Consider the following 20253-nt stretch of genomic DNA (forward strand, 5'->3'; position numbering starts at 1 on the left):
GGGATTAATAAAAATAAAAAAAAGAAAAAAGCGAAAGATTTATTAAATAAGTTTTTAATTTCTTTTCATAGGTGAAGAGAAGGAGCCGGCAATTTTCACTGACAAGAGAAAATTATTCAAAAATTCATCGCAAGATTTGGTGAATTGTGACAATAATAATTATCACGGTGAATTTCACAAATCAAAGCAACATAATAATTACAATCATCAATTAGTAAACGAGGCGAAAATTGGAAATCGTAAACGTCGCCAAGCACCACAAACGCCAATTTCCAATAGTAATAATAATAATACTCATGTCACCGAAAACATCAATGAGAAATCAATCAGCGATTATCCAAGTGAAAGGAGGGAATCCCGACGACATGACATAAACGGAAAGGGATTACCGGAAGAAGGTGATCTTCATCCACCATTAGAAATGGGCTCAAATTTAAGTAGACACAGTGCGGGCAAAGGTCTCACTGGCAGGAGGACGCAATCATCTGGAAATCTCTGTGATGCAAAAGGGAAGCTGAATAGCGTTGGAAAAATCTTTGTACCCTGCTCCAGCACGTCTAGAGAAAGGTGACTTTGACTTTCTATTGTCGATTTTATAAGCTTCTTTTTCAAAGATAAAAAGAAAACAGGTGGAAGCTTTCAAAAGCCATTCATATCACTTTAAACGTACTGAAATATAGCCACACAATTTTTTTTTTTTTTTTTTTCTTTAAAGGGATATTCAAATTTTTTCAAAAAGTAAGAAAATGTGAAAAATATTTTTAAAAACGTGAAATAAATAAAAAATACAAAAAATGTGCTATGAAAATATTGAATTTTATTTTTCATATAAAGTTAAAATTTACTCAAAGTTCAATAGAAGGCGTTTAGAATATTAAAACGTACTCTTTTCTTCTTTACGTGCAAGAAGTTAGCAACACTATTTTTTTCAAAAAAAAAAAGAGAAAAAATTTGTGCCAATTTATGCTGGAAAATTTTTTTTTGGAAAAAATGTTAATTAGGACTCAAATTTCAAAAACAAAGAAAATTATTAAGCTTTAAAATTTCATAAAATAATTAAAAATAAACAATTGTTCAATACCAGAACAAAAAGAAATCCTTATAACAATTTTCAAAAATAATAAATTATTCAAAATAATTCAAAAAGAAAATTTTTTAACTAACAAATATTCAAAAATTATTATTTTCCACATACAAATTTTGTGCTGAATTGTTCTAGTTTATCACAAAAAGAAATAATAATAAGATTTACGAAAAATTATAATTTTTTAAATGTAAATCAATATTAAAATTTCAGGAAACATTTTTTTATCGAGAAATATAAAAATATTATTATTTTTCAAAAATAAATTTTGTATTGAATTATTCCAGTTGAGCACTAAAAGAAATAATCATAACATTTATTAAAAATCGCATTTTTTTAAAAAATAATTCAATAGTAAAATTCAAAAGATTTTTTCAGAAATATTCTCAAAACTTATTATTTTTCTTAAACAAAATAATATTGATTGTGCTAGTCGAGCACAAAAAAATACAATTATATAATTTATGAAAAATTAAGAATTTTTTAAATAATTCATAAAATTCGAAAAAAAAAATTTTTTTACCTAGAAATGTTCAAAAATATTATTAATTTTTAAAAAGTAATTTTATGCCAAATTGTCTTTGTTCAGCACAGAAAGATTCTACTGTTTTTGAAGAATAATAATTTTTTAATATTTCGGGATAAAAAAATGTTTCTTGAAATTTTAATATTGAATTATTATAAAAAAATTATAGATTTACTGTTAATCTTATGATTATTTCTTTTTATGATGGACGATCTCAATTCAGGCCAAAATTTGTTTTTGAAAAATAATTTTAATTTTTTAATATTTGGGGGTTAAAAAATAGTTTTTTGAATTTAAATTTAACTTAATTTGACTAATCAATTTTGAAAATTGTCAGAATTTCTTTTTGTCCTGGTCTTGAATAATTGTTTATTTTCAATTACATATAAATAGATTTTTTTAAAGTTTTTTTTGAGATTCGAGTCCTAATTATTATTTTTTTAAAAAATATTGTCACAAAAAATTATTCAAAAAAAAAACATAATAAAATGGGGCTATCATCATGCACGTCTCTTTTTTTCTTTCATTACGAATAATTTGATATTTGAAAAAAAAAATTGGTTAGAAAAGAGACAAGTAAAAAAATTAAGAGTCAAGAGGGGAAAAATGATTCTATGACTACTGCATTGTCCTCGATTTAAGAAGCGCCTTATCCTTGACCTACATTGCAATCTGTACATGTCCTACATTTAGAAAATTTTCATCCAACAGCAAAAAGGATTCCTTTACTAAGTTGCTTGTTTAGCAAAATAAAAACATTCAATTCTATATTTATTAAGGGTCCATTTGGCTCTGTGAGTCACTAATTTTTTTTCTTTTTTTTCTGTATTAGCAGGTACAAATTTTGCGGTTCACTGCCTAACCACTTGGATGATAAGGAGGGACTCGAAATCGAATCTGGAGAGAACAATAATGTGATTCACAGTGCTGTGGGTGGAAACCTCCCTGGGACGTTACCACATCAAAAGAAGCTGGCGGGTTTGCAACTCTCCGACAGTGATCCACCATTTGGTACTTTTGACCTCGTTAAACATCCATCCCAAGATTCCCTAGAAGGTGATCCCTGGAGGTTTGTATCACCTTTATAAATACAAATTAAGCCCATACGAATTTCACGTCCTTCAATAAGGATCTAAAAATATCTTTCATTTTAACTCAGAAGGCTCTTTCAAGAAAAAAAAGGGAGAGAAAGAGAGAGGATGAAAAAAAAAGTTAATTGATTTCACGATTCATCCTTTACATTTCAAACCCTTTTATCGTCGAGACTCCTTTTTGGTTACAAATTGAAAATCTACATAATTAATGCCAAGTTTCTTTTATTTGACTCCAATATTCATTATACTATTTCATCCATTTACTTTTCTATTTCCATCTTTTCTTATTCTTCTTTAATTTTTCTAATTAAAGAAAAAAAAATACTCTAAAAACTTCTTTAAACTAATTTTAAAAAAGTATAAATATTGGTTGAAATTTCAAAAATATTTAAAAAAAAAATTTTTTCAAAAACCAATAATTTACAATATTTAACTTTGGTGAATTTCACAATGATTATTGATCGAGAAACGTTATAAAAAATTTTTAGACAAAAATTATAATAATTTGCGTACAATTAATTAATTAAATCGAAATTTGGTTTAAAAAAATTTTTTATCAAACTAAATTTCTATTCAAATAATTTTTATTCAACTCAATTTCTATTTAAACGAATTTTAATCGATTTTGTATAATACTGAACATTTATTTAAAATTTAAACAAATGTGTTTAGTATGTAATTTAACAGAATTTTCATTAAAATTCTTTTTAAACAATTAGAACAAAAATTAATTCAACCCAATATTTTGGAGTTTTTAAATATAATAACAATTTAGACTTCAAAAATATTTTAATAGTGTAAGTTTTAACAATTTAGTTTAGAACCATTAAAAGTTGAATTTCAATAACAATTGCAAATTTTTTGATACAGAAGAAAATGATTTTTTAATTTTTATCTAAATACAATTTTTAATAATTAATAATTCAATACATAATTTCTAAAATTATTATCGCTTTTATTAAGAATTTATTAATCCATTTTCAGATATAGACTGAGCGATGAATTTGAACCGGGAAAATGTCAATTACACTCGCTTTTAGCAAGTAAAAATTCGAAAGGCTCTGATACCGTCGACAGTAGTAAGCAACCAACGACGACAAAAAAAAGATTTTCCTTTAGTAAATCAAAAGAGAAAATTTTAAATCGTAACGACAGTGATAATAATACTAACAGAGGAAGTAGTTCGTTTAAAGAAACACGACGTGATTCATCATCGAGCAATAAGAAAACAGAATTTGAAGACGGTGACAATAATTATCGACGGAGAAGATTTTCATCGAAAAATTCAACGCATAACGAGTCAGGAAATATGGTACATAAACCAAATTGCCAATTGGTGAAACATCGACTTCAATCAGCATTATCACTTGATCTCACACTCAGCAAACTTTCCGGCAATGAACCACAAGACCAAGGTTATGCCTCTGAACGATCACCCGAGGACGAACAACCACCTTCTCTACCTGGACAGGACGATATTTTTCCCAATGTCACATCTGGTATGAATTTAATTCTTTTTTAAAATTTATATTTCAACAAATTTTAGCCACAATTTTAAAATAATAAAATAATAATTTAATAATGAGAAAAGAATTTTGAAAAATTTTAATTAATATTAAGGGGAGGGACCGATGAAATTTCAACTTTTCGAAATTAAGGCTGTTTATGGATATAAATTTTTTTTTATGTTAATATTGAATATTTAAAACTGTTTACTATGGGAAATTAAAAAAAAATTAATTCATTAATAATTTTTTAAACAAAACTCGAAATTTTCAAAAATTAAAAATTTTAACTTCTATTGCAATTTTTATTATTTTTCATTACTGATTTTTTTATACACTTTTTACATGATTCTAGACAATCAATCGTATGGATTTTTTAAAAATTTAATATTTTTTTCAAAAAATAAAATTTTTAAAATGGCCAAAAAAATTTATTTCAAATAAGTAATAAAAATAAATAAAAATAAGTAAATAATTGTTTAATTTACTGTTTATATTTTACATGGTCATCATAAATTTTAATAATTTATAAATTGAAAAAAATATTTCGTTCATTTGAAAGTTCAAAAGTTTCGTCTCGCAAATAATTGAATTTCAGGAGATTATGAATTGAAATTGTATTAAATTTTGTTTACAAATTTTTAACAATTGACGTTTAAAGAATTTTTAATTCTATTTTTTTAATAATTGAATTTTTCAAGATTTACAGTGTAGATTTTTAAAAATAATTGAATTTCAATTGAATTTTTTTTATAAATTTAAATTTCTGAAGATTTTTTATTTACAAATTTCAGACAATAATTTAATTTCAAAGAATTTTTAATAAAAAAATTTTTTTATATAACTGAATTTTCAAAATTTTTATTAAAATTACCAAAAATTATTTATTTGGACAAGAATTTTGGAAAAAAATTAATGAATAATTAAATTTTGGAAAAAGTTATCTGTTACGTTTTCTAACATTAATTAGAATTCAATTGAATTGGTAAAGATAATACAAATTTTTAACAATAATTGAGTAATTTTTTGTCAATAATTAAAGTTTGGAAAATTTTTAATATTGAAAATATTTGAAAGTATGAAAAATTTCTTGCAATGTTTTTTGATCAATAAATTATAAGAAACATATTTTTAGATAACAATTTATTTTATTTATAAGTCCAAATTTTCATTCAATTAAATTTTAACAGAATTTTCATTTTATTAAAATTTGATCTTATAAAAATTCGACTAAATATAAATTATGTCACAAGAAAATTTGTTAAATAAAAAATTTCTGAATAAAAAATTAATAAAAAAAAATTTGTCTTTTAAAATTCTATCAACTCTGAACATTCAAAGTAATTATAAATTTTTAATATTCTTTTCCTTCGTTTCTGAAAATCATGAAAAATTTTCATTAAATTTTATTAAGAATTTTTAAATAAAAATGAAGTTTCTTTTTTAGAAAATACCTTGTGAAATAAATTTTTTTCATTTTAATACTTGATGAGCGAACATTTTATATAAGCACCTGAAGGCACAATTAAAATGCAGTGTCGCCACACATGTGTGAATTTTTTTTTTTTTTTTTTTTTTTTTTTTTAGTCAACCCCATATTGATTTAAAATATAGTTGTTTGTGTTCTTGTGAGCGATAAAATTTAATCACGGTAATTGTTGCAGAAAACACATTTAGAGTGGTGTTGGAAAAAAATAATCGTGGACTTGGTCTAAGCGTTTCCGGAGGTGGAACCGCTGGCCCGGTCAGGGTGAAAAGACTCTTCCCGCAACAACCAGCTGCACTTTCTCATAAACTTGAACAGGGAGATATTCTCTTAGCAGCCAACGGAATTCCACTCACCGGTCTCACCAACTATGTAAGTCATTTTATTTCACGAACAACAACAAAAACTAAATTCCTCTCATTTAAACACTTCTTATGTCACTTATATTCTTCAGCTAAAGTCACTTAATACACCCCTTTCTGCTGTTGCTTTCTCACTGAAATAAATAAATGCATTTCAAGACGTGAAATCAATTTTGTTTCGAATTATAATTATTAGGGTTATAATCGATAATAATTAGAGATCAAAATTGAATTTAAAATTTTTATTATCAACATTGTTTAGAAATAAAAAATGTTAAATTTTTTTTCTTTTTCAAAAAATTCAACCCTTTTTTTAAAAATCAAAAATATTTTTCACTTTTTCTCAAAATTGTTTTTTTTTATTTTTTTTTTTTTTAAATATGCACTTTCAGTACAAAAAATGTCCTTTCTTTTTGTTTTGGAAATATTCATTAATTAATTAATAAAAAATTAAAATATTCCACAAACAAATAAAGTTTGGATAATTCTGAACTAATCAATTAATTTTTATTATTAATAATTAATTGTTAAAAATTAATTGTTAATTATTACTAATCAATTATTTATATTAATTGCAATAATAATTAATCCAAAATACTTCTTATTGGGTTTGTTGGATGCAGAATTTCATTTAGGCTTTCAGAATTAAGCTAACTTTATTTGTTTGTAAAATATATTTTTTTTTATTAATTTTTAAATCAGAAGAACATTTTCATATATTTTTTTGTACTGAAAGTGCACATTTTAAACTTTATAAAAAAAAAAATTAAAAAACACCGATTTTGAGAGAATGTGAAAAATATGTTTAAACTCCAAAAAAGGGGTAAATTTTGAATTTTTTGAAAAAAATTTTACACCATTCAAAATAATAGGAAAAAAGCTTTCGAAAACATACAGAATAAATATTTTTTTAATCTTTGTAATAATTACGACTTTCAAAAAATTCACTTTTCACACTTTTGATAATTGGATCACTTGAGAAATTTTGCCCCATATATATATCGACTAAAAACCTATTGTACATTTATTGGTGCAGACAGTTTTAAACAGTTTGATCAAGTGAATGAACATCTATTTGCAATCGATTCCTCTAGTTAGCGCGGTGATGTCGAATACAACTGTCAGACCGTGTTTTTAAAAAAAGAACTCTAAAAAAAAAGGAAATAATTCCAAAGTTATCTTTATAGGTATAGATAAATATTGGAATATTTTCTATTCAGCTTATTTCTTTTATTTTTATTTATTTTATTAAAAAAAAATTTTCCATTTATTTTTATTTAATTTTAATATTGTACTTATATAGATATTTTGCGGACAATAAGAAAATATGTATTTATTTATTTCCTTGTTTAATATTTATGGAAGTTATGATTTTTTAAAATTTAACATCGTCATTTACTTTAAATAAATTTTATTTGTCTCAAATAAACGCCAATAAAATATCGATATTTGAAATTTTTTTAAACCATGTTTTTCTGAAAATAATACAAAAAAAAGTGAATTTATAAAATAAATACTTGAAAATCTATAAGTAGTATTAAAAAAAAACTGTAAATAGTATTTTAATTCGGTTTTGAGAAAAATTCAATTTTTTAGATACTTCCATTGTAGTTACGTTATTTTTTATTACAAATTTAAAATCGAAAAAAAATTTCATATATTATTTTTTATCTATTAGTATGACAGAGAAAAAAAGGTTTCAAAATTACTTTGCTTCTGCGATAACGTTAAATTTTTAAAAATCATAACTTTAATAATTTTTATCAAACAAAAAAAGTATTTTTATTTTTTTTTTTTTATTTTTCATGTAAATTTCGAAACAAATGTTTGAAAAAAGTTTTTGAATGAAAATCTCACATGCCCTATATATTAAAATCGTGCTCACTTATACTTACAGTTGAAATATATAGCGTAAAAAATAGAATATAAAAGAAAAAGATCAATATGATTTGTGAGGTTGCCAAAATGAAAATCTCCCTAGTTGATGAAAAGCAATAAAATATAGTCTCGAGGAATGGCTACACAAAGTGAGAAATGACATACAAGAGTTTTGAAGACACAAATCGATACTATATATAGTAGATACTAGAGAGTATAAGATGAACGTTTCAATCTTAGATATGTCGATAGTCATAATATCTGTATTGAGGTAATATCCTAAACATACATATATATACACACACATATTACGCGGAAAACTTTATTGGGCAAAAGTCGGTCGATTCTTAAAAAGCAGTTATCCTCACTGAAATTTTGCGAAAGAACGTATGGAAATTTATGGAAATCCATTATTTCACTTCCGCACAAATTTTTCCATATTAAACTTTCCCATATATGATTTCTCTTGGGATATATGGTTATAACCATATAACGTTTCCAATAATAAAATTTAGAATCTTTTTTTCTTTGAAAAAAAAACAAAAGAACCATCATCCTTTTTTTATATTCAGAAAAGAAATTTTAACTACCTATAATAGTGATTGCCGTTGAAAAAATTTAATTAAAGACGAAAAATTTCACGTTGCTGAATAATTTGAGGAGTCGTTTTTTTTTATCGCAGTTTTCAGAATCTATTCAAATTACCCTGAATAACGTTTTATTATCATCCCTCCTTTACATTTTTATCTTTTGTGAATACTCGATAACAATGAAATATAGACTCTAAAGTTGAATAAAATATACCAAAAGAAGATTCTTGATAAAGTCTATAAGAAACAGTTTCTTGCAATAATATTCAATTATTTATTGGAGAGAGTTATTTTCAATTTTTTTAAGTGAAAGAAAGGAAAATTTTTTTTTTTTTTAAATCAAGAATCAAATTTTTATTTAATTTAATTATCACTTTTTTATTTAAATAAATTCATATTTAATAATTTTATTAAAATAGTTTTAAATATTTTAAAATTTTTAATCGAATTTTCATTTAATAGAATTTTTTTATAACTGATTTTCTAGTTCACTTAATTTTCATATAGAATTCTTATTTTATAAAATATTCAAGAGAATTTCTGTAATTTTTTATTTAATTTTTAATTATAATTTTTATTTCAAAGAATTCTAAATTAATCAAATTTTTATATAACAGAATTTCGACTGAGTAGAAATGTTAACGGTCAGAATTTTAAAATAAATCAATCAAAAATTATTATCAAGAAAATTGATAATTATATATAATAGAACCAAAAAATCGATAATTTGTCAAATATTATTATATTTGAAGAAAATACATGCGGCTAAAATATGTAAAAAAAATAAATTTTAAATTTACGAGATAAAAAGGAATGAGGATAAATAGGAAGAGATTAATTATAAATTCAAAATTGATGTATATATATAGACAAAGAGGAGAAAACAATGAATAATTGAAGAATTATTATATGAAGTCGAGAGGTGCATGAAAATGTCGAGAGGAAGCAATAAGTTTTAAGTTAATGACCAATATCAGAATCTATCAATTTTGAAGATGGTTATTAATTCTCTATGTTTTCAGGAGGCCCTCGAAGTTCTACGGACTACTTCCAATAAGGTCGAACTAGTGGTGTGTCGACTGCCCAGTGAATCAACCGGAAATAGTCCCGATATACCTCTACCACCACCGCCACCACCAGTTCGAAGAGAACCACCTCCACCCTTACGGATATTAAATCCCTTACCACCACTTCAGATCGAACCCTGTGGAGTAAGTAATGGCAACTTTATTTCCTGCTTCCACCTCTTTTATACCTTGGCAACAGTTTTACTAAAATTAATGCAAAATAACTTCACTTTTAATCCAATATAAAATCTCCGATAAAAATCGTTTTACAGTCACGCCAGAAATGGTTTCCTTTTTTTTTTCTCTCTCTCTTTTTTTTTTTTATTTCTTATACTTTGAATATTCATTTTGTACATAAATATTCAAATATGGAAATAAATATTTATTGATTAAAAAAGAAAATTAAAATAATAATTAAAATCGAATATCAATAGTGAAAGTTTAAACTTTTGAAATATTCGGTGTTTTAGGATATTAATTTATTTTATCAATTTTATTAAATGACGCTACGTCATAAATATTTAGAAAAAAATTTAGGTAATTAATCTATTAATTAACAAATTTTGTAATTGACCTTAAAATTCAGGAAAAATTTTAATTTTGAACTTCTTCGACAATTTTTAATATTTTTCATTGTCAATTTTTTTTTAGACTTTTTTCATTATTCTGAACAATCAATCATATATATAGATTTAAATTTTTTTTTCTTAAAAATTAAAATTTCTAAAATAAATAAAAGAAAAATGTAAAATAACCAAAAAATTTTTTTTCAATTTTTCATAATTCGAAAAAAGGGGTCGAAAAAATTGACAACTCTCTACATAATCTAATTTTGATAAATTGAAATTTCACTGATAATTTATTTAAAATTGATCCTCTTCCACAATTTTTAATAATTTTCATGGATAATTTTTTTTAACACTTTTTTATCATATGGATTATAAATTTTTTTTCAAAATTTGTTCAAAAATAAAATTTCTAAAAAAAAGAAAAATATAAAATAACTAAAAAATTTTTTTTTAATTTTTTTATAATTCAGAAAAATGTCGAAAAAATTGACCAACTTCTATATAATATGTAAATTTATATTAATTAAAATTTCACTGTTAATTCTTTTAAAATTTCACTTCTACAATTTTTAAATAATTTTTCATCGATAATTTTTTTTTTTAAATCGTATGGATTTTAAAATTTTTATCATTTTTTCAAAAAATAAAATTTCTTAAATGGTGAAAAATATATTAATTAATTAATTAATTAATAACAACGAAAATTTCAATAGTTCCTTCTCTTAAAAAAAATGTTTATACAAATTTTTCACATTTTCAATTTGATGAAGTACAAAAAGAGCGAATTATAAATTTTCTCATTTTTAAATTTTTTCATGAATTTTAATTTTCTAAATTAAAAATTTTTTGTTGATAAAAATTAAGAAGAAAAATAAAAATTTTTTCTAGGAATTTGATATTGAGATGACAAAAGTGGGCGGAAGTTTAGGTTTCACATTAAGAAAAGCCGATAGCAGTGCTCTAGGTCATTATATTAGAGCTTTAGTGAGAGAACCAGCTTTAAGCGATGGAAGAATTCGACCTGGTGATAAAATTGTTGCCGTTGATGAAGCACCGCTCTCTCCAATGAGTCACGAGGAAGCTGTTGCTCTTCTTCGACAATGTGGTCCAATGGTAAAACTTCGTCTCTATCGTGATTTGGCACAGACTCCAGTTTCAGCCTTATCACCAACGGAACCTGATCACCCTCTACGTCCGCCACGAACTAGTTTAAGGTAACTGTCGATTGACACAAAAAAAAAAAAGAAGATCTCGTCAATTGTTTTTATCGTCAATGAAAAAATATATATTTCACAATCTTATCGAAAAACGAGAGTTTGAAAATGTACCAAATTTTTTATCAAAAATCTTTTGTTTTCTATATTATATTTTTTTCTCATTTTATCATAATTTTAATTTTTTTTTATCACATTTTTCAGACAAGAGGCTGTAGACATGCTTTGTGATTTGGCAGTGAGAAAATTATCCCCAGGACCTAATAATAATAATAATAATAATAATAATGGTTCGAACGATTCTAATCGATCCACATCGGGATCTTGTACTTCGCCAAGAAAACTTCGAAGACCTGCTCCAAGAACACCGAGTACAGAGGCTGATAATGGTATTAGAAATTTTAGAAAATATTTGAGGAAAAAAAAAATTTTTTTTTATTAAATCATTAAAAAAAAATTTCAAATTTACAATATAATATCGATTTAATGAAAAATTTTGAATATTTTTTTTTGTATTTGCAAGTAAAAGAGAAAATAATATTTTTTTCTTAAATTATTGCATATAAAATTTTACAGGCACTCTAAAGAGAAAAGTGTCGTCACAAATTTCAAGTCAAAGTCAAGGAGATACTTCTGAGTCGGATCAATGTTCGATTAAAACGCAAATTACAAATTCACAAGCAAATACACCGTCAACTGATATTATCGATCCACCATCGCTTTATGACGCCGATTCTTATGACTCATTGAAAGCATCACGACCAAGTTTTCTCGATCTTACTGCACCGCAAGATAAGCCAAATTTTCAATTCAGTATCAAACCCGAGTCAAAGTCGAATCATCATCATCATCATCATAATTCGACAAATCGCGGTGATAATTCATTAAATTTAGGACACAATGACACATTGTCGTGTGATGAATTAGATGGAAATTTACCAACAGAACCAGCATCAATGCCACCAGTATCAACGAATAATGACGCGACATTTAGTCACAAGAATCCTGCTTATCAAAGTGCTAATCCCTCATCAAACACCAAAGATGTTACAAAGAGCAAAGTGTCTCACTCCAGTGATCAGGATATTCCAGGTTGGTTTACAAAAAAAATGTGTTTTTTTAAAAAATTTTCTTTAAATGTCAATTTTATTTTTAATTTATTTAAATTAAACTTATCATTTGCTTATTATTTTCTTTTGTTATATATTGAAGACTGATTAAAGATTAAAAAATCTTGTAGATAAAAAAAATAATAAACTTCAAAAAATGTATCACCAAGTTTCAAATAAATTTCGTTTTAAAAAGCAAATAATAATTTTGGGGCGCATGATTATCCCATAAAAATAATTAGTTAAAATTTTCATTTATTAGATATAATTATTTTTTAGACGAATTTTTATTTTTTCAATTAACATTTGACAGAATTACTTTTTAAATAAATTTTTACGTAACATAATTCTTATATATATCGAAATTTTATTTGGCAGAATTCTTAAAACGCCGAATTTTTATTTGTCCGAAATTGCAAATGTCCGAACAAATAATCGACAGAAAGATTTTGGCGCGATTTTTAAAATCAACCAATCACAATTTTATGGATAATTTTTGATTGGTTGATTTTAAAAATCGCGCCGAAATCTTTCTGTCGATTGTTTGTTTGGCTATTTGCAATTTCGGACAAATGAAAATTCGGCGTTTTAAGAATTCTGCCAAATAAAATTTCAGTGTCTAAGAATTCTGTTAATTAAAAATTCTTTAAAAAAGAAATTCTGACAAATGTTAATTTGAAAAATGAAAATTCGTGTAAAAAATAATTATATGTAATGAAATTGTAGAAAATGAAAATTCTCACTAATAATTTTTATGGGATAATCATGCACCCCATATAATTTTGAATAAATAATAATTTCAAAATAGTTAGAATTATTTATAAGATTTTAAATTAATAACCAATTTTTTTAGTTTGAAATTTATATGAGGCAATAAAAACTGCAAAAAATATTTTTCAGGCAAAAAATTATAAAATTTCTCATTCTAAAAAAATATTTTTAAAAAATCGTTTATCATAAACATTGTGTACTTCAGTATCGTAAAATCTTAATATATATAAACTCATTAAAAAAAAAATTATAAAAAGTAGAGGGGATTGAAATTTTGAGTTTTTAGCTTTTATTTTCAAATTCGTAAAACTTCTACAAAACTTTATTGATTTTAATTTGTCAATAGAATTTTTATTGTCAAAAACAGTTCAAACCAAAATATTAAGCAAATAAATGCACAATTATATAATTTATTGTGGGAAATACGGGATTCACGCGCCATTGATTTTGAGGATTGTTTTTTTTTCGAAAACAGTCTTCCTTCTTATTCCTGACTTATTGTTGCGACGAAAACAAAAAGAAAAAAAAAACAAGAAACAAATATTCGACAACAATCATTTTTTTTTTTGTTGAACAATTACATAATTATTTATTTCTTCTAATTACAGGTAAAATCTTTGGTAACGAAGATCCAGGTGGAAGTAAAGGATTGCTTAAATGGAAAGGTGTCATGTTTGCTCCAGATGATGAGGAAAGTGAAAATAATCAGAATGGTAGCGGTAAAGAAACATTGCCCTCTACTTGTGAAGAAGGAGACGAGGTAATTAAACCTTTAATTAAAAACAAAAAGTTAAATTTATTAACTTAATTACATGTTTTGTTAATTAAAATATTTTTCATTATTTTATTGATGACAATCAAATTAATGCGATAAAATTGATAGAATTATAATTAAGAAACAAAAAACAAAAAAAATATTATTTTAGAAAAAAATGTTTGTAAATATTCTTTTATACTAATTTTTGGTTAATTATATAGGTAATATTAATTATATATTAAATAATTAATTGTAATTAATTATATATTAATTATTAAATAAATTATTATTAAATAACAATAAATTACTAATATGTAATAATAGTAACCATTATATAATTTTACAAAGTATTTATAAATTGTACCTGAAGTTCTGAACTTTCCAATAAATGAAAAATTTGTTTACTTTTTTTTTAACTTTAAATTTTATAATAAAATATTGCTTTTTGTATTTAAAAATAAATTAATAATTTTTTAAATATTAAATGTAGTTTTTTATTTTTCGTTGCTATTGTAATTTTTAAAAAATTTATATAGACCAAAAAAAATGTTTTAATTCATTTGAACGTTCAGAACTTTAGAAATATTTTCTAAAATTAATTTTTGTGAAAGTTTTCGTAGGATTTTCAACAAATATAAGGCAAATTATAATTAAATAATTAATAATTAAATTAATTTTTTATTTTTTAATTTCATGCGATTTTGACTTTGTTACATATTGAAAAATTTCTGAACGGAATAATTAGTTTCGTTTTTTTTCAGGTTTTCATGGTTGAACTAACAAGAGGATGGAATAGTCGACTTGGCTTTAGTTTACAGCCAAATGGCAATCAAACTGTGATTTCCGTTGTACACCCAGACAGTGTAGCGGCAAAAGATGGCAGACTTAAGGAAGGCGACGTACTTATTATGGTAGATATAACATTTTATTCATTAATCTTTCATATTTATTTTACAAATTTCTTAATATTATCCTGATTTTAGTTTGATCAATTTTTATTTAAAATATTAAATATAAATTGTACTCTCTATTCTTATTATAAAAATTCAGAGTGGCAGCGAGTTAGGTAAAAACTGGAAATCAGGGAAAAGTCAGGAAATTTTTGAAATGAAATTCTGCTGCTTCTTGAAATTTGACAAATTTTACTTAGAAACAAAATTTTTCTCATAAATTAATGATTATTTTATAACAAATTTTTATTTTTTTTTTTATTTCATTATTTGTTTTATAAACATATATGTCTTACAAATATTATAAATTAAAAAATTTTTTTATTTGTAGATTAACGACGAAAGTGTTGAAGAAATGTCGACAGCGGACATAATCGACTTGTTAAGAAAAGTTCGAGGAGCAATTGGCATCACTGTTTTAAGACGAAAGAAACAGAGGCTAAAAACATGATAGATGCCATTTTAGAGCATAAAAAGTAGTTTTTATTTGTAAATTGAATATTAGTATCAAAAAATTATCTCAAATATTCTATTATATATATATATATATAAAAATCTATATTTCGACACTTTCACCCAACAAATCTATAATATATTTACGTCAATAAATATAAAGTCTGTTAGTTATATATAGAATATATATATATATATATTTATTAAATGTAAAGTAGAGTAACGTAATTCAGTCACGAAAAGCAAAAGAAAAAAAATGTCTAAAAAAAATAGTTCTAATTGTCTACAAAAAATACTTTGAATGAAAAGCAATAATAATTCTTGCCTTTTGCATTTAAAATTCTGCCATGTCGCAATATAGACTTAGAAGCGATTGCGCTTTACCCTTGTCGAGTGCCTAGTCTTGAGAATTTAAGAAAATTACAACTAATATCGTTATAAATGAAAAAAAAAAAATTATACAGCGACATCACTTGAGGTTGAATTATTTAGATAGAAAAGATCCGATATTTTATATCTTTGTGAATCAAAAAGCAAAGCGTATAAGTGCTGTGCAGTCGTCGGATTTTAGGAAAAAAAAAAAATTGTGTGCAAATTGTATATGTATATAATTTATATTATATAATAATATATATAGAGAAAGAGAGAGAAAGAGAGAGATTCTAAATAATGCGTTCTTCACGCACTAAACTGAAATTGCAGGGTGAGACGTCAAAGACTGTTCAAAAAATATTTTTTTAAATTTCCAATTATACGGAAATATAGTTTTTAATTAACTTTTATTTATATTTTTAACGAAAACCTATTTTCTTAATTAAATTGTATTTATGAAATTTAAAATTAAATTACAATTTTTTAATTTTAATTAAATTATATTTCTGACGTTGTACTATTTTATTCTATTTATCTATAATTTTATCATTATTTATATATTATTGATGATATCTAAATATAGAAGATTTTTTTTGTCAAAAAGAAAAATGAAGTATTAATAATAATAATAATAATAAACTATTGTAAAAGTATTCTAAAAATTAAGAAAATAACGAAATATTTTAGAGTATAATTATGTATATTGTAGATTTTGGTTCTTTCTTAGGAATTTAGAATTTTTCTAGAGAAACAAAATTATGTCTATCAACGTGGCACCCTGTAAAATAAGTTACGATATTTTTAATGATAAAAGAAATCAAAACTATTTAAGAATTGACTAGTATCATTACACATATTGCGATTTGTATATCGTTATAAGAAAAGAACAAATCATTGAGAAAATTAATCTAATGAAAGGAGTATTCTAAATCAATTATGCACTATTAATGCTACATGTTTATCTGGTGTAATTAAAAAAAACACACTTCTGAAATGTATATTAAGTAGACAATGTCAATCGTTTTCAGTCACTATAGATTGTGTTGTAGATTATTTTTTGTTATATATATATATATCTAGTTAAATTTTTTTTCAATCTGCAGAAAAATAAAAATATCATCAAAAATCCATGTTTGTTTTATTTTTGAAAGTAATAAGGGGCCATCCATAAACTAGGTTACCAATTTTTTATTCTTTTGGACCCCCTCACCTCCCTAAAATAGGTAACGTAATAGACCCTAACAGATCTTTTGAATTCTATATAATGCCAAACTAGTCAACTCAATTATTGTAGAGGACCATTTTTGTTATAAATAACTCTAAATATTAGTTTAACCTAAAATTCATGCATTTTTTTAGTCAAAAAATAACATTGTATACTTATTTTCCACAAATTTATATAAAAAAATAGTTATTAAAATTAATAGAAAATTGCAATTTATAGCAATAATTTTTATTATGATAGGGTTAATTTTTTGAATTAGGAAAGAAGCCGCATTTAGCAACCTTTTTACATTTATACGTGGTAAAAAAAAAACTATTTACAGAAATGAACAAAACTACTTATATTTTATATGAGAAGAAAAAGTCTGATTCATTTAAATTTTCCTATTGAAAAAAATAGCATCGTCTCATATTAATGTTTATAAATAAAATAATTATTATTTCTAAAAAATTCTATAGAATAGATTACTTCCCCATGAACATAAGGTTTAAATAGTTGTGACGATTTTAAATTTTCCAAAAATTAGGCTTACTCTTCTAAATTTAAAAACTAATTTTGCTTTTCCCGAGGTAAATCATATGAAAGTTGCTACGAGTAAAAATAACTAAAACATGAAACACCATCTAAAATGATTAGAAGGTGAAAAATAAATATAATGCAAAGAACGTAAGCTTCAAACGTAAAAAATATTTGTTGGCCCTGAAAAGGGCCGATTGTTTTAGAGGATGTTGTTAGAAATTTAAGCTTTCTTTTCGGTCTTTTTGGGCAAAAGCACAGCCTGGATGTTGGGAAGAACACCACCCTGAGCGATGGTGACTCCAGAAAGAAGTTTGTTTAATTCCTCGTCATTCCTGATGGCAAGTTGGAGATGACGGGGAATGATTCTGGTTTTCTTGTTGTCGCGAGCGGCATTTCCTGCCAACTCCAAAACTTCAGCAGCCAAGTATTCCATGACAGCTGCGAGATAGACTGGAGCTCCGGCACCAACACGCTCAGCATAGTTTCCCTTGCGCAAGAGACGATGGATACGACCAACTGGGAATTGAAGTCCAGCTCTGTTGGAACGAGTCTTTGACTTTCCCTTAACTTTGCCTCCTTTTCCACGTCCAGACATTTTTTTAATTAGATTAGGAACAACGAAACGAACAACTCAAAGGTTGGTTGAATAATACAAAATTTTCGTCAAAATCGCCTATTTACGTTCTTCCATTAGGGTCCCCCACCACTGTTCCCCCTCCCTCAGTGCAATGAGTGGTGGGCATTTACACCGAGTGCACGCACCAATCGCATGCTTGGATGGTTCAGGGGAAGAACGTAAAAGGACGGGTTTTCAAATTTTTTCATCATTTCACTCTGTATTCTCGTTGAGTTCAGACGTACTGTTTCTCTCTCTGAAAATCGAAAATGCCTCCTAAAGCAAGTGGCAAAGCTGTGAAAAAAGCCGGCAAGGCTCAAAAAAATATCACCAAGACTGACAAGAAAAAGAAGCGCAAGAGGAAGGAAAGTTATGCCATCTACATCTACAAGGTGTTGAAACAAGTTCATCCCGACACTGGAGTCTCCAGCAAGGCCATGAGCATCATGAACAGCTTCGTCAACGATATCTTTGAACGTATCGCTGCTGAATCTTCCCGCTTGGCTCACTACAACAAGAGGTCCACCATCACCTCCCGGGAAATTCAAACTGCTGTCAGGCTTCTCCTTCCTGGTGAACTCGCCAAGCACGCCGTCTCTGAAGGCACCAAGGCTGTCACCAAGTACACCAGCTCCAAGTAAATCTTGATCTCTCCAACAAAACAATCGGCCCTTTTCAGGGCCAACAAAATTTTTTACGAAGGAATAACTTTTGTTCTGTAATTTAATACCTTTTAGAGTATACAGCATGACTTTAGTTACATTTTTATATTTAATATTATTACGTTTATTTAAATAAAACTACATTACAATCGTTATATTAATGTAATAACAAATGTCAAGTATCAAAAATTATTTTGACAGTCTAGTCTGAGGAATAGACGCAAGGAAACTTAATAGTGAATTAATTAAATATTGAGGCTCATTTTACTAAGATTGCAAATATTTAAGTATAATTATAATTTTAGACTTGGAAATTTCTCTTTTTATCGAATTTTATAAATCTTTCTTTTCTCAATATATTATTTTTAAAAATTAATATTAAATTCTATAATTTTAATGTTACGCAATGCAATATTGCAACTTACGGCAAATATCAATTTTTACGATAATATTGTCATTTGGGGACACTGGAAAAGTGTTTGGTCAGTATAATCGAACTTTGATTATGCTAAACAGAATTGTTTTGTATTTGGTTAGCCTAACCAAAGTTTGTAATACTGACCAAACATTTGGTTGCTCGGATTACGCGACGGGCGAAATAGACACGACTGTGTAAAGTGGCTATTTCGCCCGTCGAAATAAATGTGATTTAGAAAACGGGCGAAATAAGAAAAATAGATTATTTTGCCCGTCAGGTGATGTAACAAAATCGAGCGAAATAATTTAATTGAAATACAATATTTTGCCCATTAGGTGTAAACAGCTGTTGGATATTTGTCAAATTAATTTGAAGTTTTGAAAAATAATTGTTATATTGAATATCAACTTGATTTTAAAAACGTTATAAAAAATTAAGGTTTTCTATTTGAAATAGATTTTTTTTCAAAACAAAAAAATGTCAAAGAAACAAAAAATTCCAAAGTACGAAAATTTGGTGGCCCTGAAAAGGGCCGATTGTTTTGTAAGATGACAGGAAAATTTAACCGCCGAAACCGTAAAGGGTGCGGCCTTGACGTTTCAAAGCATAGACGACGTCCATGGCAGTAACGGTCTTCCTCTTGGCGTGCTCGGTATAAGTGACGGCGTCACGGATCACGTTCTCAAGGAACACTTTGAGAACACCACGAGTTTCCTCGTAGATCAATCCGGAGATACGTTTCACTCCACCACGACGAGCCAAACGACGGATGGCAGGCTTGGTGATACCTTGGATGTTATCACGCAAAACTTTGCGATGCCGCTTTGCTCCTCCTTTTCCCAAACCTTTACCTCCCTTTCCTCGACCAGTCATTTTTCAGAGAATAAAGTTCGTACGTCAAACTCGAACGAAGAACAAACTGAGAATGCGTGGAGGGGGAAGTGAGCGTTATTTTATAACATCGTGTTGCACATTTCTCCCACCACAATTCAATCTACCAATCAAGTGTCTAGAACTCCCCTTCCT

General features: G+C 25.9%; 4 protein-coding genes across 4 annotated transcripts in view; 2 read left to right on the plus strand and 2 right to left on the minus strand.

The window, feature by feature from the left end:
- LOC127285906 (uncharacterized) overlaps positions 1-16682 on the plus strand; it is a 79941-nt gene extending 63259 nt beyond the window's left edge. The window contains exons 2-12 of the mRNA XM_051312111.1: positions 72-567; positions 2443-2679; positions 3689-4203; positions 5874-6067; positions 9548-9736; positions 11050-11375; positions 11580-11764; positions 11952-12467; positions 13864-14015; positions 14774-14923; positions 15294-16682. Of these exons, the coding sequence (XP_051168068.1) occupies positions 72-567; positions 2443-2679; positions 3689-4203; positions 5874-6067; positions 9548-9736; positions 11050-11375; positions 11580-11764; positions 11952-12467; positions 13864-14015; positions 14774-14923; positions 15294-15413 (3080 nt within the window). The 3' untranslated portion in view covers positions 15414-16682. The remainder of the gene's footprint in view (positions 1-71; positions 568-2442; positions 2680-3688; positions 4204-5873; positions 6068-9547; positions 9737-11049; positions 11376-11579; positions 11765-11951; positions 12468-13863; positions 14016-14773; positions 14924-15293) is intronic.
- Positions 16683-17699: 1017 nt separating this feature from the next.
- Positions 17700-18160, minus strand: LOC127285942 (histone H2A). The gene has a single exon (XM_051312169.1). The coding sequence runs from the start codon at positions 18124-18126 to the stop codon at positions 17752-17754; it is 375 nt and encodes a 124-aa protein (XP_051168126.1). The 5' UTR covers positions 18127-18160; the 3' UTR covers positions 17700-17751.
- A 192-nt stretch (positions 18161-18352) lies between these two features.
- On the plus strand, positions 18353-18825 carry LOC127285943 (histone H2B). Its single transcript, XM_051312171.1, has one exon. The coding sequence runs from the start codon at positions 18417-18419 to the stop codon at positions 18786-18788; it is 372 nt and encodes a 123-aa protein (XP_051168128.1). The 5' UTR covers positions 18353-18416; the 3' UTR covers positions 18789-18825.
- A 944-nt stretch (positions 18826-19769) lies between these two features.
- On the minus strand, positions 19770-20149 carry LOC127285944 (histone H4). Its single transcript, XM_051312172.1, has one exon. It carries the CDS (start codon positions 20098-20100, stop codon positions 19789-19791), a length of 312 nt encoding a protein of 103 aa, XP_051168129.1. The 5' UTR covers positions 20101-20149; the 3' UTR covers positions 19770-19788.
- Positions 20150-20253: the final 104 nt, after the last annotated feature.

This window comes from Leptopilina boulardi, unplaced genomic scaffold (genome assembly GCF_019393585.1).
Source record: "Leptopilina boulardi isolate dan_hultmark-lab unplaced genomic scaffold, ZJU_Lbou_2.1 LbouV2_342, whole genome shotgun sequence".
Taxonomy (NCBI): Eukaryota; Metazoa; Arthropoda; class Insecta; order Hymenoptera; family Figitidae; genus Leptopilina; species Leptopilina boulardi.